At 43.0% G+C, this 25,862-nt stretch overlaps 1 protein-coding gene across 2 annotated transcripts in view; it reads right to left on the bottom strand.

The window, feature by feature from the left end:
- The window catches only part of PLA2G4F (phospholipase A2 group IVF), a 341,301-nt gene that overhangs the window by 291,545 nt on the left and 23,894 nt on the right, over positions 1-25,862 (bottom strand). For both annotated transcript variants that reach the window (XM_078659639.1, XM_078659638.1), the window contains exon 2: positions 11,122-11,194. In XM_078659639.1, coding sequence (XP_078515765.1) covers positions 11,122-11,194 — 73 coding nt within the window. The remainder of the gene's footprint in view (positions 1-11,121; positions 11,195-25,862) is intronic.

Below are 25,862 nucleotides of genomic sequence, written 5' to 3'. Positions count from 1 at the left end.
TTTACCACCTCCACCGATAGTGTCTCAAGATAATGCTACTGTTGTTACACCTGTGACACCTACCATTACACCTACCACTGTTGTTTCTGGGATTAATGCCTTTGCAAAGAGGGGAGCGAGACCCCTCACAGGAGCAACTCCTGTTGTGAGTGTGTAGACTATTGAGATTGAGAGATCTGAGTCTCGGTCATTAGAGACCGACACACCTTTATGAATGCTAGATGAGGTAAGGGTAAAGGTAGAGCCGGCAGAAATCATTAAGGGAACTCTTGAGTAGATATTCATAGATGTGTACAACAAAGAGGAACTTTTGCATCTGTGAAAAGACGTTCCTAAGCGTACTTGTCTGATTCACAAGGCTCTCGAGCCGATAGCCACAGAATCACAAGGCTCTCGAGCCGATAGCCACAGAATTTGGGAATTACCATTCTAAAAGAACGACTAACAAAAAAAAAGTAAATGTTCATAATTGAAGATGCACTCAATAACATAACAGCCCCTGAGTTAAAACTGCAACAAAGAGAACTAAACAGTAACATTCATGTTTGGAGCAACACACAAATTTTTAGAGATAGATGGGCACAGAAAAGACAAATAAAGGTGAGAAAAGGGAAACAGATGTGGGTGAGAGTAAGAGTGATTCCGGGGTAAAAGCATATCCACTGAGGTAGGTACATGGGGGAGCTAATGGGCTTTAAAGTTGAAGTGATGTTTTCACATTTAAAAACCAATTTTCAAAGTTCAGAGAAAGTTCTAATCAATGGTATACTCAAGGTGACAGATTTGTGAAAATATCTAAGGTGCTTTGAGAAGATCTGAATACTTTGTTTGATATTTTTGTTCCCAATGATTTGTGGGATGAGTGTACCCTTTACACTGTATAATGGGCAATTGCTGAGCCTAAGAGGGATATCCTAACTAATGCTTTCTTTGCTGTGGTTATGAAGAAGTATCATCAGATTAACATTTAGAAAACTAAGGTTCCCCAGAAAGAGACTGATTGGTTGAAGTTCTCAAGGACCAGAGAGAGTCTAAGGAGTCAGAGTATGCTTATTACGAAAGACTATTGCAGGTCTTTGACCAGCACAGTGGCATAGAAAACCCCCAACAAGGGGATCTCGGTAATTTTGTGGCACAGTTTGTTCTCTGGTTGCTTCCAGAGATTAGTTCACATATCTGCAGAATTTCATCTAAAGACTTGGGATGCCAGCAAATCAAGTTTTGCTGGCATCCCAAGTCTTTAGATGAAATTCGGCAGTATGTTGGCTCAGACAAAATTTACCCAGAAGCAATTTAAAAGTGGCCCATATCCAGGTAATTCTGTTCATAGTTCTATCAATTGAGTGGAATGCAGGAGCCTGGATATCAAGATGGTGGTCAGATGATTCAAAGTGGGAATGGTGTCCCACTCAGTAGAGGACAGGGAATGCCTGTTGACATGAATTAGGAAATGGATATAGCTATGGTGAAGAAAACAGCGTTGTGCCATTATTGTATTCAGTTGGGCTATTGGAAGCTTAAGTGCCATTTGAATGAAAATCGAGTACAGATTGATAGCCAAAATCCCAATATAAATGTTATGCCAGCTCCAAATATGCAAATGCAAAGACCTCGTAATCCAAGCATGGCCCAATCCCTCTTGATGCATAATCCACAGAATCCCTTCCAAAGTTCAGAAACTTCACAACAGTTCCTGGTCTTCAATACTTCAGGGTCCAACCAAGCAATATGATGGTGCCTGAGAGGGTAGGAAGATTGCATGCTTGGCGCAGTCTTGGATGTAGACCAGAGTGGCCCATATTTAGAAGTAGAAGTGAAAGGCTACCGTCTGTCCTTTCTAATCGACACCAGTGCTACCCGTCCTTCTGTAAAGACAGGATCAGTCCCACACCAAGTTGCAGGCATTGCAAACAAACGGAGAGTGAATTCTATTTCTGTCAAAGTCCCCATGAAAATAGGTCCCTTTGAAGAGAATCATTTGATATTTGATATTTATTAGAATTTGTATAGCGCGACTATCGCTCCGGAAGGAGCATCTTGGCGCTGAGCACACAGAGAACCAGCAAAGGAGAGCAGGGATCAGATAGCTGCGAGGACCGATGAGTCAGACTGAGAGAAGATCCAGGTCTTCAGGAGATTCCTGAAAACACTTTCTGAAGGGGCATGCCTGAGGTAGGGGGGGAGACAATTCCATGCCTTGGCAGCCAGAAAAACGAAAGTTTTCCCGCCTTTAGTTTTTAGTTTAATTTTGGGTACAGAAATTAAGTTAGCTCCTGAGGACCTCAGACAACGAGTTGGAATGTAGCGCAGAAAGCGCTTGGTCAGATAAGATGGACCGGTGTTCCTAGTAGATTTGAACACCGTGACAAGGAGCTTAAAGAGAATTCTCTTGTGGAGGGGCAGCCAATGGAGGGTGTTGAGAGCTGCAGAGGCCCAAGACCTGCGAGGGAGTTTCAGAACAAGCCTGGCCGCTGCGTGTTGCACACTTTGCAATTTCTTAAGGGAAGATTTCTTTATGCCTGCTAGGAGGCCATTACAATAATCCAGCCGGGAGAGAATAAGAGCCACCCCGACTGATTTCCTGGCAGAGATGGGCAGAAAGTCAAAGAATTTCCTTAACTGCCTGATCAGGCCAAAACAGCGCCCCGCGGTAATGCGCACATGCTCGTCGAAGCTAAGGGACGAGTCGAATTGGACTCCAAGATTGCGGGCTGAGGTGACCGCACTCGGGGGTGCTTCGGAGTTAGGGGGCCACCAATCTTTAGGGGAAAAGAGGGTGCCTTTGCCTAGGGGTATTATTTCAGTTTTGGCACTGTTACATTTAAGATGATTAAGGTTGAGCCAGGAAAAAACTTGGGAGAGGCAATTTTGAAATCTAAGGGCAGCGTCAGGGTGTCTTTTGTCGATAGTGACGACAAGCTGAGTGTCGTCAGCATAGGAAGTCACGAGGATCCCATGGGATTCAATCAGCGTAAGGAGGGGAGCCATATATATATTAAAGAAGAGGGGGCTCAGTATTGATCCTTGGGGCACACCTGAGGTGGTGAGTCTTTCGCCAGAAAGAAAAGGGCCTAAGGAGACAGTTTGTGATCGATTGGATAGAAATGAAATAATCCAGGCCAGAGCGGAACCCGCGACACCGATCTCACGCATTCTATTAATGAGAATGGCATGAGAGATGGTGTCGAAGGCCGCGGTTAAGTCGAGCAGGATGAGAACAGCTTGTCTGCCCTCATCCTGCAAGAACTTAATGGTATCCGACAATTCGATGAGTGCAGTTTCTGTGGAGTGGCCCGGGCGGAAGCCGGATTGCTGTGGATGCAGAATGCGTTTGCTTTCCACAAAGATTTTTAGTTCTTCGTGAACTAACTGCTCGGTAATTTTGCCAAGTGCAGGGAGAAGGGAGATTGGGCGCGTGTTGGATAAGTCCGTTGGGGATTTATTTGGTTTCTTCATGAGGGGCTTGACTGTGGCCTTCTTCCATTCAGCAGGGACAGTGCCAGAATTAAGAGATTCATTAATAATGGCATTGATTGATGGGCTAACAACCTCGATGAGGTGCTGTAAGATAATCGGGGGACAGGAATCCGTGGGGGCCCCTGATCTACAGCTCAAAATGGCCTTTTGTGTTTGTGCCAGGGAGACTGAAGCAAAGTTATTCAAAGAGGGAATAGCTGTGACGGTGTCTTGTATAGGGGAGGGTGGAGGGGGGAAATCCTGGTGGATGTTCTTAATTTTGTCAATGAAAAAATCTGCTATTTGGTCACAGAGGGTTTGGGATGGGGGAATTTCAAGTGCCAGTGCCTTTGGGTGGGTAAAGGACTTTACTATGTCGAAGATGATTTGTTGTTTTTGTTTGGCTGCATCTATGGCTGAGGTGAAGAAAGCCTTTTTTGCTTTTTTTATGTTAGAGAGGTATTGTTTCCTCTGGAGAATGTATATGGATCTGGATGAGGGATCATAAGTCTTCCTCCACTCTCTTTCCAGGACCCTACACTTTAGGTGACAATCACTGAGGGCCTGGGTGTACCAGGGAGCATTAGGCTTCCTTTTGCCTTGACCAAATTTGTGGTTGGTGGGGTTGGAGTTGGCGGAAACCACTCCATCCATCCACAAATGAAAGTTTATAGAGTCTTGTGATGCCTCTCCCTCGATAGCAGGGGGGGGGACAGAGGGCTGTGGGTTCAGCTTAATGCGCTCGGCTACTTTCTTCCAGTTGATGGGAAAGGGGGTGGGACAGTGTGTGATATGCGAAGCCAAGGAGAGTTTGGTCTTGATGGCGAAGGAAATGAAATAGTGGTCTGTCCATATTTGCGGTAATGGGGAAGAGACATCTAGGGATGCCAGGTTTGTGCAGATGCCGTCTAGTGTATGTCCGGCCTGGTGGGTAGGAGAGGAGACCAATTCGGAAAGGCCGAAAATCTCAAGTGAATGTAAAAAGTTGAGGGTGGGAGGTTCTGTGCGGGATTCCAAATGAAGATTGAAATCCCCGAGAAGGGTGAAGGTGGGATAGTGGGTCATGAGTGATCCCAAAGTCTCATCAAGGGAGTCCAAGAATGATGTGGCAGCTTGTGATATGTGATTCTAGTCCAGTAAGTCTGTTAGGAAGAGATCTTTAATGCAAGCTTAATTGCGTGATTTAATGTGCAACGGTTGGTGTTGTGCTTCAAATACATGATAAAGATGCCTGAGGCCCTCCGCAAGGATGGCAATTTACTCCGTTTCAGGAAAGCCCTAAAAACAATTCTATTCAGAGCAACGCTTAGCCCAGCGTAGCCTTACCCAGTTCCTTCGCTCCTTTTCGGCTGACTCGGTTGTTGTTTTTTGCGGTCAAAGCGCCCTGAGACCTGCAGGTGAATTGGCGCTATACAAAACAACAATAACAATAACAATAACAACAAAATAAGTATTTAGAAGCCTCTTGTTGGGCTATTATGACAAAAAAAGGTCTACTGCTTAACTTGAAGGACTCTTTAAAGGAGGAAGTATGGGCTTACTTTGGGTAAGACTTTGGTCTGATCAAAGGTGTTGAACCTGTATAGAACACAATTAATCAATATGCTGAATTCTCCAAAAATCCACAATATAACCTCTCACTTGATGCAGTAGCTGGAATTACCACCGTAATTAAATCCATGTTATAGCAAGGCATTTTAAAATAGATTCCAGGAAGTCCCTGCAATTCTCCAATTATATGGATACAGAAACCAAACCATAAGTGGTGGGTCATGCAAGACCTGCAAAAGATTAATAATATTGTTGTCCCATGCTGTCCTAGTGTTGAATTTAGCTGAAATTCTGTTCCAGAATCCCTGTGACGCGGAGTAGTTCACAGGCATGGACCTGATCCAAGCGTTCTTTACCATTTCATTGCATGAAGTCAGACATTCTCTTCGCGCTCCAGCTCCAAAATAAAGTTCTGGCATTGTGCGGAATATCTCAATGGCATCCTGAGACCCCATCTATCTTCAACCAGATCACAAAAAAGAATCTGGAGACCCTAAAGCTGCCAAGTTACTCAGATTTGCTTCAATATATCGACAACCCATATGTGGCATCAACAATGCAAGAGGCATACAGGCAAGATACCATAAACCTGTTGAATAATTTTGCTGAAAACGGACATTAGGTGTCCCCAGCCAAATTGCAGTATTGTCAGAAAGAAGTACCATATCTAGGACATCACACTGAGAGAGGAGCAGAGTAAGTGTCTCAAGAGTGAGACTCTGGCTTGTTGCAGATGAACCCTCCCAAAACACAGAGGGAAGTCTGAATGTTCCTGGGAATAGTGGTCTACTGTCGTCAGAGAAGTCTCAGTTTTTCCCAAGTGGGTAAGCATCTAAAAAGGCTTACAAATAAAGATATGTCAGATCCAATACCATGAGAAAACATTTGTGAAAAAGCTTTCACCAAGCTTAGAGAAAGTTTCTGCCGTGCCCCAGCTCTACGAGAAGCCTTTCATTCTGTAATGCCCTGAGAGAGAAAAGTGCTCCCTGTCACTGCTAACTCAAACCCATTGAAACTCCAAACATCCCATCACCTGTTTTTCAGTCACTCTTGGCCTACTGCCACAATTTTACTGGGTTGTCAAAAGGAGGTGTTAGAGGTTGGTGTCAGCATTCAGCAATGTGAGGGAATTGTTATATGATACTTGCTCGCAGTCACAGTTCCCCATTCAGTCGAGATCTTACTTACCCGTACTTATACTCAACACATGGCCAATGGTCGATTTACAATGTTTGAACAGGTTATTCTCACTGTTAAAAAACAAAACATTACATTGCAGACATGTTCTTGTCTTAACCCTGCTACCCGTATGTCATTGCAAACACAAGGAGATGATGGACGGAGCGCTGAAACTTTTCAGTCACTCACCCCCAGTCACAGATCTGGGTTGAATCCATCATTGTTCTTTAGCTCATTTCGCCACCTCAGTTCAGACCTTGCTATATGCAAATCAGTGTTGATCCTGTGCCTCATGGGAACAGTCCACCCGAACTGCCAAGCCAGGTCTTCCCTGAACCAGAAAGAAGCATCCTGGGACCGGTTTCGGAGTAACACCCCTCATCAGCCAGGCTAGCTTGAATCCAGTGGCAAAGTGAGCAAGGGACCCACGTCTGGGCATACCCTGCCAACTTAGGGTAAACAAAGCAAACACAAGGAGATGATGGACGCAACGCTGAAACTTTTCAGACCCTCATCCCAGTCACAAATCTGGGTTGAATCCATCATCATTCTTTAGCTCACTTTGCCACCTCAGTTCAGACAAAGCTATATGCAAATCAATCTTGACTCTGTGCCTCATGAGAACAGTCCAGCCCGAACTGCCAAGCCAGGCCTTCCCTGAACTGGAAACAAACATATTGGAACTAGCTTCAAGGTAACACCCCATATCCGCCAGGATATCTTGAATCCAGGGTCAAAGTGAGCAAGGGACCCACGTCTGGGCATATCCTGCCAACTTAGGATGAACAAAGCAAACACAAAGAGATGCTGGACGGAGCGCTGAAACATTTCAGACCATCACCCCCAGTCACAGATCCGAGTTGAATCCATCATCATTCTTAAGCTCACTTCGCCACCTCAGTTCCGACCCAGCTATATGCAAGTCAGTCTTGACTCTGTGCCTCAGGGGAACAGTGCAGCCCGAACTGCCAAGTCAGGTCTTCCCTGAACCGAAAACAAGCATCCTGTGACCTGTTTTGAGGTAACACTCCTCATCAGCGAGGCTAGCTTGTTAAAAAAAAACATTACTTTGCAGATATGTTCTTGTCTTAACCCTGCTACCCTTATGCCATTACCTGTTAATGATGAAGATGACAATGAGGTAGATCATGACTGACTCGATGTGACTGATTTGTGTAACAAGCATGCTTAGTTGATTCAATTTGAGATTTTTACTAATTTCCTAATAAACCTTCATGGTTTGCAAACATACTCCTCTCTGTCATTATAATGGGGCCGAATCTTCTTCACTGTTATTGAAATGTTAATGAATTTATGATTTCTGTCTCATTTCAAGACAAAAGTCCATTCTAATGGACATAGAGAAGTTCAGAGCTTGCATCAAGTTTGTGCGGAGCAAATACTATCTATGTCTAGCCCGCTATCATGACCCCACTCAATAGGAATGTACAAAGCAAATCAGTGATTGGGGTGAAGGATCCACTTGGGTAGTGACCTGCTAACCAGGGTCAACTTATACGAGGCCACTGAACATCTACAATGAAAATCACATCTCTGCCCTTTTAGATTGCAGAGGAAGTTGAGCCCGTAATCTCTGTTTGAGTTTACACAGAACTAGAGAAGCACCATCTCAGAAATCAGCATTGGAGGTACACTTAGCAGGTAAACTCTGTGCAAGGCACATAAATACAGGCAACAGACGGAGGTTGGCAATGATGAGGTGACCACGGTAATAAAGTAAAAAATATGAGCAAGGTAAGGAGCCATCCCTATTGAGAGATATCGTGATTAACAGTAGACCAACTGGTAAAAGCCATTCTCCTATTATTGACAATTTCTGGACAGGAACTGGATATACTGTTTCTTACAGAGACCTGGTGGAGAGTGGACTGTACACCACTAGTGAAAGATCCTGCTCCGGGAAGGGTTTTCTCTTTTCATAAAAACACAGAAAAAATTGCATGTGGATTTGGCTGCAATAACTGAAAGAGATGCATGGAATATAAACTAAAGGAATTTTGAATTACAATATTTGTAATAATTTAATGTCGATTTTCCACCATCTAAACTTCATACCTATTGTGGATATGAGGGCTTCACTGGACTGATTTGACTTTTGAAGATTGGATGATGTACCTAGTAGCTGAGCTGTGTGTGTATCTGAACTCCCTAATTGTAAGAAGTGATTATAATGTATGGAGTGAAAAGTCAGAAACTCCCAAGTAGAATCACTGTTGGGCAATTTAGACTGTCCGAATCTCATCCAACTCGCTGTTTGTTGTAGGACAAATACTTGACTAATACGGTTTACCTACAGCTAACAGAAGACAAAAACTCACTCCTCTCTTGGTATGAGATTGGGAAAGGAAAAGGAGGCCCTTGAGAGACTGGCCCAATTAAGGAAAGGGAAAACCCATGTATCCTCTAATGGTAAAAATTGTTTAATGAAACTATCCTCACAGCTAAAAAGGATAAACAAATTTAATTGAAAGGCAATGTTGGATGACCTATGACTAATGCAGTGCTTACTTTGTGTAATTAATTTATGAGGACCAGCCCTTATTTTTCTGTTTTAGACACGTACACAGAGCAAGAGAGGGAAGATGCGGAAAGAGAGAGGAAGAGAAAGCGGGAGAACTTCGCAAAGGGATAATATAGGAATTGGCAAGAGTGAGATAAAAGGGTGTCTGGAAATGGATCAAAGAGGTCTGAGATAAATCCAAGATTATGCAGCCTTGATAGTCTGCACATCGACATTTATTTGCACCAGCCGCAGGTTTCTGATCTGAACTTTGGGCACGGCACTCGTTCATTTACAAATTAAGCACTGGACTGATACGTGTCTTACCTAAAAAAGAATTTCCCTGTACTTTGTGGGTGTGTTCAGAAGGTACACAAACTGTTACTTTGCTAATGGGATCCCCAATTAAGTAGACCCAATAGGGAAATATGGAGAAGGACCTGAGAGTTCACCAAGGAAAACTGGAAATATAAAAACTGAACTCACTAGAGAATTTATTGAAACAGTTATATGAAAAAACTAAAGTGATCCATGGGCTGGGGCAAATATAGAGAAGCAATATCAAGACAGACGTAGATGTCCCAACCTCTTACTGAGGCATTCCAACCCTTGACAGCTTCCCAGTTTGAAGAAATGGTTTTAGCACATAAAGCTTCTGGATCCCACCATGTTTAATAGCTCATGTGATGGATGAGAGAGTTTGTAAACACATTGTTAGAAGAGTGTTTGCTTGCAGAAATATGAAAGAAGGCTTTTGTTTATACTTATAAAAAAACTTTGAACGATTTTAATGACCTATCAAATGTCCACCCTGTTTCCAGTCTCCATTATCCACCTAAGCTAGTTGAGCTGGTGGTACTCATCCAACTACAGTATTTTATTGTGAGCAATGTGTTTCTAATTAAAATGTTATCAGACTTTAAACCAGACCTTTGCACAGACGCAGCTATCACCTTCTATGCTGGACAGTTTGAGAATGGCGCTGAATCTAGATAGTGCTGGGGCAGTGATATTTTTAGACCTGTCTGCAGCCTTCAACACCTTCAAGCATTCCATTCAGACAGACTAGCTGGGCTGAATGGAGCTTACATGGCCCCATTTTTGCTCCAAAATTGAGATTCAATGGTGGTGTTACAGAAGGTTCAGCACTGCCAGAACTACAATCAAAATTCTATAATTAATCACCTATTTTCCTCTAAAGATCTTTTGGGTTAGGATTTTATAAGAATGCAGATGACACCCAGAAGGAGATATGTGTAAATTAATGGGAGAAAACAAGCATAAACCTTCCAGCTTGCCTGCAAGCTCTCAACAACTAGATATAGGATAACCAGTCAAATGTAACCAGTCAAATGTAACTCCAAGAAAACTAAGAGTATAGTGGCAACTGGGTCTACGACTCCCTTGCCCAAGGAAGTGTGGCCAGGGGTATTAGGCAATTCTAGACAACCAGTCCCTCTTGTAAATAAAATCTAATTGTGTGGATGACTTTCCTTGAAATCCCAGTAAACAAAGGTGGTGTAGGCTGGTATTTTGCACTTGAGGGTTAATTAATCACCCTTTTCCATTTCTAATTTTTCAACATCTGGTCCCGGTGGGTCTAGCACTGGGTTTGTCCAGATCACGATATTTTAACAATGTTTATTTAGAACTTCAGGATTACTTGTTGTCACGGTTTAAGAGATTACAGTATATGGCAGCCCAGATTTAAATGCCTCTAAAAAAGAGGGATCATGCAGGTATCCCCAGCATTAGTGTCGTTCCTCTGGCTTCCAGTGAGCAAGCAGATAGTCTTGAAGTCCCTACACTATACAGGAAGGCCCTGGGCTTCATTGCTTAGAAGCTTAGTTGGTATTGTCTTTATGGGTCCTGGAAATCAGGGAATGTATCCTTGGCACGAATACCTGGATTTCAAACAAAGCAATAGACTATGTGCCTCTCAAGCATTGCTGCAAAAGCTTGGAAAGACCTTCTTCTCAATGATACACCAGAGGAAATTCCTTTGGGGTCCTGTTAATCACTAAACCACTTTTATTTCAGCTGGAGCTCTATGAGTAGTTGTGTTTGGTCTGTGTGATATGTTTGTTTCCAGTATCGAGAAGTCTCCTGAGAGTAATTGATGAGCTATACAGTTTGCTTTCCATATTAATGTTAAATGTTAGACACTCAGCACTAAAAAGCCTTACATAATTTAAACTTGAGATCTCAGTTTAAGATAAGCCTCTCTATGGTTACTTTGAGTCAACAATTACAGTCAATCTTTCAGGAGGTCCTTCATTCTTCCTCCATATCTCCACACAAAGGAAGGGTTTCAATGAATCTTTATTTTTTAGGAATGTTTGTCAATTTAGGATTGATCATCATCTTGATGGGACATTATCACTACTTTTGTAAACGATAGAACAATTACTCACAAGAATCTGTGCTGTCAATGTTCCTGGCTCTCAGGACTTTCACCGTCAGGTTGTAGCAAGGGTGCGTCTCACGCTAGAGAGAGAAAATACAAACCATGCATTACCTTCACTGTCATCATAAAGTGATACTACAAACAATGCCACAGAATGCTTTAGAATCAATGCCTTATTTGATGTCTCCTTCCAGCATTTTGCAGACTTGTGTGTTAAACCTGCCTGATTGTGAATATGTTGTACACACTTTTATTTCTGTGCCACAACAGGAGGGACTTGCGTAGGTCCAGAACCAAACCGGACTGAACCAAAGTGAACCAAATGTGGTCATGAACAAGTGCGGAAGAACCCTTATTGCCAATACCAGCCATAGCATAAGCACTGGTACCACTAAAAAGAGAAGGTTGTTTTTCACTATGAACGCAGCAACAAAGATGCATAATCTCTTTACAACTTTAGTATACAGTGATGGAGCAAGGTGGCAAAACAAAATTTTGTGTACCCCTTGTGAAACCAATGTTCCATAACGTTATCATTTACTAATGGTGTGTGTGGTGAATTAATCAACAATAGTATAAGATGCACACACATGCACACGTGGGAATACTAATTTTGCCTGCATGAAGCAATATAATTAATTAATTTGTATTGTTTTTGTGTTGTGAACTAATGCACAGCTTAAAAATAAATAAACGCAATATGAATGTGCTTATTGTACATGTTATTGTGCTGGAAAGTCATCGGATATGTAAGTATGAAACGCATTTATGTGGCTTACCTGCTATGTAAGAACTAAAAGGGAAACATTAGTACGGTGGGAGGTAAACAGAAGGGCTTTAGTTCCATATTTAACATGAATTTGTGTTTGTTTCTATGATAGGTCCAAAAGTGGCCTCTGAGACCTAGCGAAAACATGGCTGCTCTGGTAAACTGCGAGCAAGTGCTGGACTGCGCATGTGCGCCCAAAGCCTGCAAGCGAGAGTGAACTGCCTGTGCTTGGATGGGAAGTTCAAGCTATCGTGCCCTGGAAGTCAGGATGGTTGCCAAAACATGGACAGTCGAGTGTTCTGAACGTGGGAAAGTAATGCGAAGTTGCAAGTCAAGGAAGTGACCAGGCCAAAGACTGTCCTAAGCAATACCCCTTTATTAAAATGCTGATTCACCGTGAATATGATGCTGTAATGGTAAGGAGATGCTCACCCATCCCAAATTTGTCCAATCAGAATTGGAGATGTTAGATACTTTTTAGATAGATTAAGTTAGGAAATTAGGCCTAGATGTAGGTAAATCTCATTTACCGATTCATAAATACCGAATTTTACCGATTCGGTATTCATGAATCGGTAAATGAGATGTAGGTAAATAATCGGTCATTTTTACCGATTCGGTAGGAATCGGTATTTACCGATTCTGTAATTACAAAATCGGTATTTGTCATTGATTCCTATGGGCCTTGAAGCCCATAGGATTCAATGGCAGATACCGATTCGGTAATTACAGAATCGGTAAAAATACCGAATTTACAAGGGGGACAGGGTGTCACTTTGACACCCTGTTGTACCCCTGTTTCGGGCTTGTGTGCCATGTGACACACATACATGCCCTTAGGGCAAGTCTGTGTGCCACATGGCACAGGTGTACATGCACAGATGTGCATGTACACAAGAATTTGTTATTTACCATGTAATTGAATTACATGGTAAATAACGAATTCTAAAGGCCTTGTAGCACTGTTAGAAGTGCTACCTGCATAGGAAAATACAGATTCGGTAATTTTACCGATCGGTAATTTTACCGATTTGGTAAAATTACCGATTCGGTAAAACTACCGAATCTGTATGTTTTCAGTGCCTCTACATACCAATGTCAAAATACCGGTCGGAAACGGCCGAAAATCGGTATTTTCGGCCAATTCCGACCGGTATTTTGAGACCTACATCTGGCCCTAAGTGTATAAAAAACCCTGATTTTGCTTAGAGAGAGTCGCTCTTTCGATTTCCTCTCGAAGTGCTGTCGGATTGCAGATCCATTCCTGGATGTAATACTCTTTGATTTATTTATTTATTTTGAAAGTTTTATATAGCGCGAACAAGATCTTTGCAGATATCAGAGCGCTTTACAAAGGCAAGGGGTAAGTACAGGAGAGTGCATAACAATAAGTGAGTGGTAGGGTAGGTACATGAGGGAGCATAGTCAGGCAGGTAAGTCAGTAATACAAATAGTACAAATAAGAGGGAGCATAGACAATCAGGTAAGTCGATAATACAAGTAATACAAATGAGCAAAGAGATCAGACAATTAGTACAGATCGACGCAGAGTCTTAAAAGGTCCACAGTAATAGTTCAAGTGTATTTAGCCATGAGGATATCCTTTACTTCTTTCTTAAAAAGAGGAGTGGAGGAGATGAGCCTGGTTTCAGGAGGGAGTGAGTTCCAGATCCTGGGCGCCATTCCTGAGAAGGAGCGTTTGTAAGTTTTTTCCTTCCGGAATCTTCGAGGCTTCAGCAGAAGATTGTTTGTGCTTCTAGTGGTTCTGGAGCGGCCAGAAATTGTCAGCTTCTGAGTGAGGTAGCCGGGAGAGTTCAGGTGTACAGCCTTGTGCGTCATGCAGGCAATTTTCAGATGTATTCTGGCTTCAAAAGGCAGCCAGTTCAGGGATTTAAAGTCAGGGGAAATATGTGAGTGTTTTTTAGATCCAGTGATGAGTCTCGCTGCCGCGTTTAGCGAAGCTCTTAGGGGTGCAGTTGTAGTTAGGGGGAGACCGCAGAGGGCGATGCTGCCGTAGTCTATGCGAGGGATGACTAGTGCTTGTACTGCAGTTTGGAAGTCTTTGGTTGGGAGGAAGGGTTTAAGTTTCCTCAAGGTATTTATTTGGAAGTTCGCTCCCTTAGTTGCCTTGCTGATATGCTGCTGCATGTTGAGATTGGCGTCAAGTGTTATGCCTAAAGATTTTGCTGAATCCACGATGGTCGGTTGGACATTGAGTGCAGTTAGGTGCTTAAGCCAAGTTTGAGTGGTAGAGATTTTCGCGGGAGGTGAGATCAGAAGGAACTCAGTTTTCAGAGCATTGAGTTTGAGGTGGTTATCGGCAAGCCAGGATTGGGTGCTTCTGATCGTTGAGTTCAGAAGCATAATGTCTTTGGGGGATTGTAATTTGAGATATAGTTGGGTGTCATCGGCGTACATGTGGAAGTGTACATTGGATGCTTGTAGCAAGGTGGTGAGAGGTTCCATAACTAGGTTGAACAATGTTGGGGATAGGGAGGATCCTTGGGGGACACCTAACGATACAGGTACTGGAGAGGACATCAAGTTGTTGCTCTTGAATTTCTGAGACCGGTTGTGTAGAAAGGAAGTGAACCACTGGAGAACAGTCCCGGAAAGACCCATTCTTGTGTTTAAAAGTTCGAGTAAGTTCTCATGTTTAACGGTGTCGAATGCTGAAGAGAGATCAAGAAGGATGAGGAGGCAGGTATCGTTTTGATCTAAAATTTGGAGGGCGTCATCAATTATGTGAGTCATAGCAGTTTGGGTACTGTGCCCTGCTCGGAAGCCTGATTGATGAGGGTTGAGGAGATCAAACTGTTCTATGTGTTTTGTCAATTCTAGTTGAACGCATTTTTCCAACAGTTTGGCGAGAGTGGGAATGTTGGTAATAGGACGGTAATTGTTTAGATCAGTGGGGTCGGCTGTTGGTTTCTTTAGTAGAGGTGTGACTTGTCCAACTTTGAGGGAGTCAAGGATGGTTCCTTGTTGAAGTGAGCTGTTAATAATTTTAGTCCAGAGTGGGAGGAGCAAAGGGGTGAAGTCTTTTACAGCGTTAGCAGGAAGGGGGTCAGTGAGGTGATTGGATGGTTTCAGGGTGCTGAGCAGTCTGTCAATTTCTTCTTCAGAGTAGGTGCCAAAGGATGACCATGTAGCATTGTTTTTTGGTTCAGTGGGTGTTATGCAGTGGGGTTTGGAGTAAAGGCTTGCGTCAATGAGGAGATCGCTCCTTATGTTGTCAGTTTTTTGGTTAAAGAAAGCAGAGAAGTCTGCACAGGAAGGTGCAACGCCCATAGTGCTGAGTGATTGGGGTTGTTCCTTGGATTGTGTTCTGATTAGCTCAAACAGTTTTCTTGGACGGTTTTTTGCTTGGTCGAGCTGGAGTCTGAAGAAATCTGATTTTGAGCGTTTTATTTTCCTGAAGTAGGCGTTTCTCTTTTTCTTCAGAGTTTTTAGGTGCAGTGCCGAGGGAGCAGATCTCCAGGTGCGCTCAGCCATTCGCATGGCCCGTCTATCATCATTGAGTCTCCCGTCGTACCATGGGTTGGAGATCTTAGTGGAGACTCTTTTCAGTTGCATCGGTGCAGCCTCATTGATTATTGAGGTCATAGCGTTGAGATAGTGGTCAGTTAAGTATTGAACGTCCGTAACGCCGGTAGGGGGAAGTAGGAGATTGCAGCTGTTAGGGGGTAAAGAGTTTGGGTTGAGTTTCTTCAGGTCTCTTTTCCAAACTTTGGGCTTGGAGGATTGGACCGGGTTAAGTTTAACTTTTTCATTGATGAAGAATGTGACAATATGGTGATCTGACCAGTCACAGGGTTGGATTGATTCAAGTTGAATAGTGCCCTCTTTGGAAATGATAAGGTCGAGGATAGAGCCTTTGTCATGGGTCGGACTCTTGCATATTTGGGTGAGGTCAAAAGCGTTGAGGAAGTTTTTGAGGCTATTTACCACTGCGTCACTGCGATCATTCCAATGGAGATTGTAATCGCCAAGGAAAATTTGAGTGTTTTGCCGTCCTGAATTGGTTGAGATTGTGTCCATGAGTTGTTGGGAGAAGGTGAGGTTGTCCCCAGGTGGGTGGTAGATGATGTGTAGTGAACATACAGGTTTGCTTTCGCTGATGACATCAAGGCAGATGTATTCACAGGAGGTAAGAGAGGGGGCGGTGACTTTATTAACTGAAAGGTTGCTCCTGTAAATGCATGCGATTCCACCGCCTATCTTGCCGGGCCTGTCAAGTCTAATGATGCAGTAGTTAGGGGGGACTAGGATATCCATGATAGGAGTAGAAGATTCAGTTAACCATGTTTCAGTTAGGATGGCTAGGTCAAGGTCCAAAGAAATGATGAGATCAGCGACCTCCGAGGAGTGTCTTTGGGCCGATCTGCAGTTGAGAAGTGTGCATTTGAGTCTGGGGGTGCAGAGGGAGGAGGAGGGATCTAGAGTGAGGGGGACTTTTGTGAGGTTGTTGGGGACGGAGCCTCTGTTGTTTTGCGTGGGGAGCCTGAGGGGGTTGGAGAGAATCGTAGGAATGGACAGGTGTGTGGTGGCTAAGTGGTTTTGGGGAACCGGGACATATGTGCGGAGTAGGGTGTGTATGTCGAGGTCCGAAAGTGTATTGATAGTGCGTTGGGGTGGTTGGTGGGATTGCGAGAGGGGATAGAGATCCAATGTGGGGGTGTTGTGTGGTAGGGTGAGTAGGATGTGAGGGGGATATGTTGTTAGGTGGAGAAGTGGTGGTGGGAAGGGGGTGTCTGGGGTGTGTGAGGAGTAACTCTTTGAGGGTGTGGAGTTCTTCTTTCACTTGAAGGAGGGTGGACATAATCATGTCCAGCGTGGGGTTGGGTAAGGAGTTGGGGGTGGGCACTGAAGGAGAGCAGGTGTCTAGGTTACTGGAGTAGGGGGGGAGTGGGGTGGAGGTGTTAGTGAAGGGGTTGGAGTTGGAGGTGTTAGTGAGTGTGTTGATGTTCGGGTACGTAGGGAGGTTGGGGGGAGGGGAGTGAAAGGATTAGTGATGGTGTTGGTGTTATTGGGCAGGGAATCAGTGATAGGAGGGGTAGGGCAATTGGGGGAAGTGAGGAGGCTGGGGGTTGCGGGGGTGACGGTGGGGTAGTGGGGACTGAGAGTGGGGGGGAGAGGTTGAGGGAAGAGTGAGGGCTAGGAGTGGCGGGAGTGCAAAGTGTGGGGGGGGAGATGGGTTGGGAGAGCGTCATGTTGTGTGGTGTGCAATCAGGGGAGGTGGAGTGTTCTGAGAAGCTAGTCGGAAGTGTGGGGTGCTGGTTATGTGGGGGTGGGGGTGGGGGTGTTGATGGAGGAGGGGAGATCCGCGTCTGGGATTGAGGAGTGTGAAGTGTCTGTAGCCGGGGGTGATAGAGTAGAGTACTGGGGGGAGGGAGGAGGTGCGTGTTAGTGGTAGGAGGTGCTGAGGAGGTGCTTATTTCTTGTTTTCTTTGCAGGACTGAAAGAGTAAGATGAGGGCGTTAGTTAGGGATGTTAGGAGAGAATGAATTTGGAACTATCTATTCTTTGCTAAACTTTTAACTGATTTCTAAATAAATGACTATTTTCTGAGCTCTAAATAAAATGATCATTATGAAATGAAGTTTAAGTTTTTCACTGAATAAAGAATTAATGAATGCATAAATGTCAGACATATTAAAGTTTTGCTTTGAATAAAATTAGGAAAATGGAATATTAAAGCTGGACTTGTAATTTTTCCTACGCCTTATTTTCTTTCTAGCAGATCCATTGCCACTATGGTAGTGTGTCTGAATAAAATTCATGTTTGTTAAACCATGGTAAATCGTATAAAACTACAGGTGTAAATAATAACTGGTTAAATAGGTTTAGACACTCCGCCAAATGTTACAGCATTACTCCTTTGTGTTTCACCAATCCTTTAAATCGAGTTAAGTGAACAGAGAAAGTGTGCAGTGTAATGGGCCCCACTGGAGAATAAATGTGTGTTCGGAGGTTTCAGGGAAAGGTGATGCTGATTTAGAAATGATTTTTGGAGTTCCGCTGTAGCAGCACAGTACTTAAGTGCAAAACTGCATTTCCACGGTACACATGCATCGTGCTTAATGTATTAATGCTCAATAAAAAGCATTAAAATTTATAAAAGAAAAGAAAAGGAAAATCACCACACAAATCAATGAGGAGACCTTTGTACCATACATTTCGGAAACTCTTTGTGGGAGATATTTTTATTGGGGTATGCCTATCTTTGAAGAACAGTGACAGGTTACACCTGTCTTCTGTGTAATCTCATAAAACCAGAGATAATTAGAGACCACACAAAACAAAGAAAGTTGTTGGGGCAGCAAGTGTTAAAAAGATTCAGACTGTGCTGTAAATTGTCTCTTATGATGAACAAAAGCAATTAGTTGTTTATTTATTTTTGTTTTTATAGATATGCATCATGAACCAAGTAATCCAACCTAATTATCACATAGCGGTTTTATCATAATTATGTTTTAAGTTGGGTGGCAGAAGTTCCTGTAGTGCAACCAACAAGAGTATCTCCATTGTATATCTAGAAGCTGATTAACAAATGTATGGCGTTAAAGAAGGAGGATATCCATTCTTATCCAGATTAGCCATAAGAAGAAGTGCTATATATTCCGCATATAATTTAACAACATTAGTTTCCCTAACCCATAGCATTATGTCATGGTAAGTCCTTACAAATGTGTCTACAGGTTTTTAAAAAAGGTGAGTATAACAGAAACGAGAGGGCCATTCCTGACACATACCTATGCTAGCAGCAGTAAACACTGCAGCCTGATTGCTTATAATAATGTTGGCATTCGACTGATGATAGCAAAAGGCACTCAGCCTTGTAAGCAAGGATGTCAAATTAAAATGATGAAATACAGCGAAAAGAACACCCTAACTCACAAGACCGAACATCTGTTCCACATTCAGCAGATCAACAGCCCCCCAGGGTTCTAGAAATATAAAAAGAACCTTTATCTCACCTAAAAATGTGTATTTATGGCCAATGAGCAATCAGATATAAATCCATTCTGATCAGGATTTAATTAAGCCATTTACCAATGTAAATATATAACTGTTGCGCACTTCCATTGGGCTACTTCTACAAACCCCCCACCCGCCCATATCCTTACACACCTGCAGATTTACCCCTGGTTAACCGCTTTTCTGCCCTGTCAGATCTGGATATTCCCGACTGACAACCATCTCTACAAACTCACCATGCAGAGCATGTTAATGTTTACTATTCCTTATCCCCACTTTTGAACTTTAATAACTCATCCAGACCGACTAGAATAGCGCCAGTTAGCGATCTAAAAGTCCTGACCTGGAATGTTGCTGGTCTTCAACCCAGGTTAGAAGATGCGGAGTGGCTCTGTCTGATAAACCAGCAGGATATTGTGATGTTTCAGGAGACCTGGGCCACACAGGAGTTGCATCTTAATGGGTTCCAGTGCCATAACACCCTAGCTGTCAGACCAAGTTTGGGTCGCCCTTCTGGCGGTCTATCAACTTGGTTTAATATCTCTGCTAGTGGGTGTGTTAAGAACATACCAACTGACAATTTGCACTTCCAAGCTTTTTTATATAAACGGAAAGCTTCATTGCTTTTGAGTAATTTTTATAATAATGATTTTAATACCTCCCCCAATAGGAATTTTCTTGACTTATTTAATTTTATTACTAATCTAGAGTCCAGGCAAGATTTTGATAAGACTTGTGGGATTCTCCTGGGTGGAGATTTTAATGCTAGGTTGACGAGTGTGGCTCCATACGATAGGCGAAATGGGCAGAGCACTTTTTGCCAAAGGGGAACTGAATTGTCCGCCTTCCTATATACCCATAACCTGCAAAATGTCATGGACACTGTTGTTAATTTCCTTCCCAATGTCCAGCTAGTGCCAACTTTCAGAGGCAGGGGGTGTTCCTCAACTATTGATTATTTCTTTGCCTCACCATGTATAGTGGACTCTATTGGATGGTGCTGTTATCCCAATGAGCCAAGGAGATCACAACCCTATCAGGGTTGTTATGAGCATGGGATCACGGCCTATCTTTAATAAGGAGTGTGGTGTTAGGAACCTTTCACCCTCCACAGACAAACTTAGACTCAGATGGTGGGGGATCAATACCAGGGATGTGTTTCATGCCTTAGTTAGAGACAATTTACATCTCTTCAATTCATGCTTATTAGACATGGCTCCACATCCCAAGGCCGTCTGTGATTTTGTCAAGATATGTTTAGCCTCTAAAATTTTACTATCCGCACCTTGCAGGGATATTGTACAAGAACCCAAATGGTTTAACCATGAGTGTTCAGAGGCAAACAGGGAACTGCGAAGGGCATTGTCTTTCAAACCAACCTATCCGACTAAAATAAGAGAAGCTAGATCCAGGTATAAAGCTGTTGTTAGTAAAAGGAAAATGGAGATCTTAGAAGGCCGTTGGCTGCTTTAGCTAGAGCCGCTGAGTTAAAGAAGGGTAATGCCTTCTGGTCAGCTGTTAAGATTTACGCTCCTCAGGGCAGCTCATGACCCCGATCAGTTGTACTATCACAGGTGAAGCATGGGTCAATCATTTCAATGCCATCTATGCTGTGCCCCGACCGGAACCGGCTCCACTGATTTTTCGCCACCCACCGAGGGTTGATATAACCTTACCTGAAGTGGAAGATGGCATTAATCAGAGTATGGGGAGTAAGGCACCGGGCCCTGATGGCTTTCTCATCGATATTATCAAAATAAACTTAGATGTCTGGGCCCCACTTCTTTTAAATATGTTTAATAATCTTACTGTTGCTCCCCTTCCTTGTACTTGGTCTACAAGCATTATTGTCCCTATTTTTAAAAAGGGGGATCGCTCACAACCAAACTGTTACAGGCCCATCTCCCTTATCGATAATACGTTAAAGATACTTGGTAGGATCTTATATAATAAGATTCTGTGTTGGACCGAGGATAATGGTATCTTGGAACGCTGCCAATTAGGTTTCCGCAATAGGGTCGGAACCATTGAGCAGTGCCTTAATTTTAATTTAATCTTGGGGAAATACAACATTGCACGTAGATCACCAGTCTATCTCGCTTTCATGGACCTGTCCTCTGCGTTCGATTTTGTAAATAGATCGAAGCTCTGGACAGCTCTTCTGAATTACGGCCTAGACGAGCCTCTTGTGCACTTCCTGGCTTACCTGCACAAAGACTTGAAAGCTTGCGTTAGAATTGGCCAGGGGGGCGAAGTAACAAATACTTTTAAAGTTCAAAGAGGGGTTAGACAGGGATGTGTTTTAGCTCCCCTTCTTTTTATTATTTATATTAATGGTCTGCATAAAACCCTCACCCCTCTTACCCACGACGTCCCGAAAACCTTGGGCAACTCCCTCCCCGTCCTGCTTTATGCAGATGACGCGGTGCTTATGGGTCGCACACCGAATGCCTTACGCATCCTGGTGAAGGGATTTGTTGATTATATGGAATCCCTTGATTTAAAAACTAATTTTAAGAAATCCTTTATCATGTCTTGTGGCCCTAACAAACGACAGTTAGGTAGTATCTTGGTAGGTACAGACAAATTATGGTCCACTAACAGTTTTTCTTATTTAGGGTGGTCTTTGCTGCGAACAACTCCTGGACTGAGCATATTGCTCACTCCAGGAGTAGGTTCTCAAAGGCCATCAATTCAATCCTTAGCCTACCCCGTTCAAAAACACACTGGTACCTTAGCCGCTATTTTAAAAATGTATAAAGCCCAGTGTACCCCCGTGGCCCCTTATGGCGCGGAGGTTTGGGGTGTGGCCAAGAGTGGACCTATTCAATTGGAAGAGAATAGATTTCTTAGGAAGATGCTCTGTGTTCCTATCTCTACCACACAATATGTCTGTCATAAGGAGTTACATTTGAATTTTATCGAGGATTTCATTCGGGCTCGTCCGGCCTTGCTTTGGCTTTCTATTTGGAAGAATCCGGCGGCCTCACTTTCCAGAGGTATTATTTCTGATTGTCGGAACTGTGATAAAAGTATGAATATCCCCTGGCTCTCTGGTGTGTATAACAGTCTTTGTAGCATTAATTGTGGGAATGTTTTTATCAAGAACACTGTTGATAATCTCCCACACAAAAATGAAATAAAAAATGCTCCATACACACTTTACGATGAAGAAAGATTAGACAGGAAATCTTCTAAGATCACTGTCTCAACATATCTGACCTTTGATTTTTTAACCTCGCCCTTGCCCCATTATTTGACACTTCCAATGAGCCAATGGGTACGGGGTTTATTATTCCGGTTAAGGGCAGGCTCAATCAAATTTGCACTTTGTTTTCCCCTCGGCCATCAGAAAGAACTTGATTCATTGCCCTGTCCGTGTGATTGCCTGAGTGGACAATCTGCGTTGCATTTTTTATTCTTCTGCATATTTTATATGAAATATATTAAATGGTTTTTAACTCCGTATTTTAAAAAATGAAAGCCCATCAGTTTGGAAAATGCACATCAAATGGTATTATCTATGGACAATGATGAACTCATATTTCGCACTGGCACTTTTTTGCAAACAGTTGTTCGAGCTAGATTAACTATGCATGATTTGTGAACCTGTATGTAATTTTTGTGAATTTATGATGCTTCTTTTTAACCGTTTTGTGAACTTCCTATGTTCCTTTTATGTACTCGTACTTTTATGGATACTTCGCGATCCGAATAAAGTTTTATTGACTGACTGAACTGTCAATTCCTTTAGCTGGGATTTTATAATTGGTATGCAACAGGATGATGGTATGAAATGACCCTGGCTCTACTGAAGGCTTACCTAGGTACAAATAATTTGAGCCTAGGTATGAACATTAACATTTTCCACTACTGATGTACTGAATCAAACTTACCGCAGATTTTTCTACGCGCTTAAACGTATGTATTAGACATGCCTTCTCACCACACTATGACATCAATGGAGTTTCATGGAATTTCAGGAGAACAGCAGTTGAAAGTTGTGGCAATCAGTCACAGACAGCTGATCATTCAACACAATGCTGAAGATCTTATTGAGCAGCCATTACTGAAATCAACTTGTCATCAGAATCTGGTTGCGCAGAGATGTATCAGCACAGGGCAGTAGACGTCTCTGTGAGAGATACAACTGCACACTTCTTTACCTCACGTATACACCACCATACAAAGAAGTACATAAACTTTTTGTACATAGAGGACAACTGCTTAAGAAAAACTTGATAGTTAAGAACATCAGAAAAGAAATCTTGCTTTCTCTTATAACAAAAGAATTAAGCCACCTTCAGAAATTCATTTTCTAATCGATTGGATCATAGTTGAAGAGAGTGTTAAATAAATTTGTGAGGAGATAAAAACATTGACTGTGCAGAGCTATTGATTTCACTTTACCAAGGCACCCTTAATTTTATAGACACTTTGGATGAAAAGCTGTCTTTCAAGAACACATTAATTAATTCCCATGCAAGCCTATTGAACAGTTTTTAAAGAAGCATCCTCATTTTCTTTATTCAGACAGGAACCATTTACAGTGCCTGCAACCTGTAACTCTATACACAAAATACTACGTCCAACTACCATGAACTACAAAAAGAACAAGATGATGGAAGGATTGCTTGAATTGATTTCCGCCACTGACGATAACTCTGGGTCGCATTCCAGGTCATCGCTTTACACCCACTGTGCCATTCCAAACAGATCTTAGCAAATCAGTCTTGTATCGTCTCCAACAACAGCAAGTACCATATGGTCAACATATCGCATCCTCTAATCTGGTTTACTGACAGCCTTGTTACTGTACATTCTGCGTCCACCTATCTCCTCATTTCCCTCAGTAACACCTTCCTTACCAGGGCTATGGTCGACAGCCAGGACACTGCTATACAAGCTTTGCTACGAGCCGGGCCAGTTGCACAAATTTACCTGGATTATTACTCCTCCTTTTACGTGGTCATCAGGCCCAACGGACAGACCCTTGCCATGCAATCCATTGCTCTACTAGTCATTGTAGCCAGGGTCTTAGGAATGAGCAGTCCCAAAACATATGCAAAAAGCCCGCGTCTGAATGCCTGCACCTGGGGCATTCATCTGCAATCCTAATGACCATCTTGTGCAGCCTTTAGGTGCGGAGATAGGTCCAAGCCCCTTGAAGCTATCTATAATCTGGTCTCTACTGGAATGTACATACCATACTCTCCTTAGAATAGCATCTGAATTTCGTGAGGTTCTTTTTACAATAAACAAAATCTTGACAAATTGCCCTCCTCCTTAACGCAAGGTTTCGGCTTTATCCAATACCTTTAAAAATGGCGGAGTTCTGTATCTGGGTCATGGTACTGCATAGGCTGCCCCAGCGGGAATCAAAGCACAGAGGTTGCTGATGGAAACTCACATTTCCCCAAGGATAGATATTTGAGACATGATTCACTGGTGTCATTGGTCAGCCTCTAATGCAGACCTAACAGTGGTAGTTACCCTTGGGACCAGCTAGCGCTATACAAAACTTCAATAAATAAAAAAAATAAATGCACAGGAATTGTTTCTGTACGATTTTAATTCATAAAAATATGTTCAACCAGGAGATCTGCCAGAAGAGGCAAGCTAGTGTACTCTGCAGGCCAGAGTTTACTTATTCCTGCTAGATCACCCTCCCACTCCCACCACTAACATGATGCAGAAGCTAGGGTCAAAAGTTAATTTTCTTACTAAAATGGTACTTGCCCTCGAGGACGTTTCAGCGCATTTTAACATAAACATATTGCCCACATCACGATATTGCATATGGTTGAAAGAGTTCCAATGTTCAAAGCTAGACAGCTAAACGTTAAACCTATTTTCCCTCTGGCTAGGGGAGATTTAGTGGTTTAGAACAAGTGACTGAGTAACCAAAATTGCTTTGCCCTGGCAGAGTAAGTATTGAAACTGGATTTAAAAAAAAACTAAATTGGCTCTGAGCCGCTATCTTTTCAACCCTTGTCAATTAAGAAAAGCAGGTTTATTTAGACCTGTCCAAACTGTACAGTGGTTAGAGTTTGTGCATTATTATTATGGGTGCAGCATACGTGCCAGTCCAGTTCATGAATCCATACAGTAATGCAAGCAACAAAAGATTTTGGGGCAGATGCACAAAGCCCTTTTGCTGTTGTAAACCCTGGATTTTTATAACGCTTTTACAAGGGATATTGTGACCCAATCCAAATCATAAATAGGAGAGGGTGTGAAAGTGGCAGCCCTACTATGCATATGACAAAAAGGTATGCACAAATACCTTGTGCCACTTGTTGTCTGTGCTTCTTTGTACTTGTTATGACCTGTGCCAGTTTTACAGACTTTTGTTGCGAGTACTACTGCATTTATGCTTCACTGCCAATTTTTTTTGTTAGCTGTGCCAGTCCCTCCTTCTGTGTCCATTGTCTAATCCTACCCCAGCCCTCCTCTCACCGTCCATTACTTCATCCTCTTTGTTTCCCACCACACTTCCTCGATGATGTGCAACATGTTAAAAAAAAAAAAGAAACTGCCAAATGTAAATGTATTTGAGCTTGTAAAGCGCACTGCTACCCGTCCGTAGGTTTCCTGGCGCTGTATAACTCTGGGGAACCCGTCCTGGCTTTCCCTGTGGGAAGGTCCCTGCTGGGAGTCCCCAAGGTGGAGCCAGGCATCCCCGGAATTGATGGGGCCGTTGTGGAGATTAGGCAAGCTAATGCCCAGAGTTGCCGAGTGGAACCCCTGATTAGAGTAAGCACCGAAGCGAGAATTATCGAGTCTGCTGACCCAAGTCCACAACCCTGCCGCGTCGGGAATTGAACCCTGGTCCCGGGCCGACTTCTGCTCCTGGGTCTGCCACCTCTAACCAGTGAGCCACACTACGCCACGGGACTTTGGGCCAAAGCCAATAGATCTCTCATAGGTGAAAACTATTAACTTTGCCAGTGCTTGTTGTTTAAAAACAACACCTGTTTCTTTAATGGACATAGGTG

The sequence above is a fragment of the Lissotriton helveticus genome, chromosome 9, assembly GCF_964261635.1.
Source record: "Lissotriton helveticus chromosome 9, aLisHel1.1, whole genome shotgun sequence".
Lineage (NCBI taxonomy): Eukaryota > Metazoa > Chordata > Amphibia > Caudata > Salamandridae > Lissotriton > Lissotriton helveticus.
The sequence above is the reverse complement of the archived record's forward strand: the minus strand, read 5'-3'. Positions and strand labels throughout refer to the sequence as shown.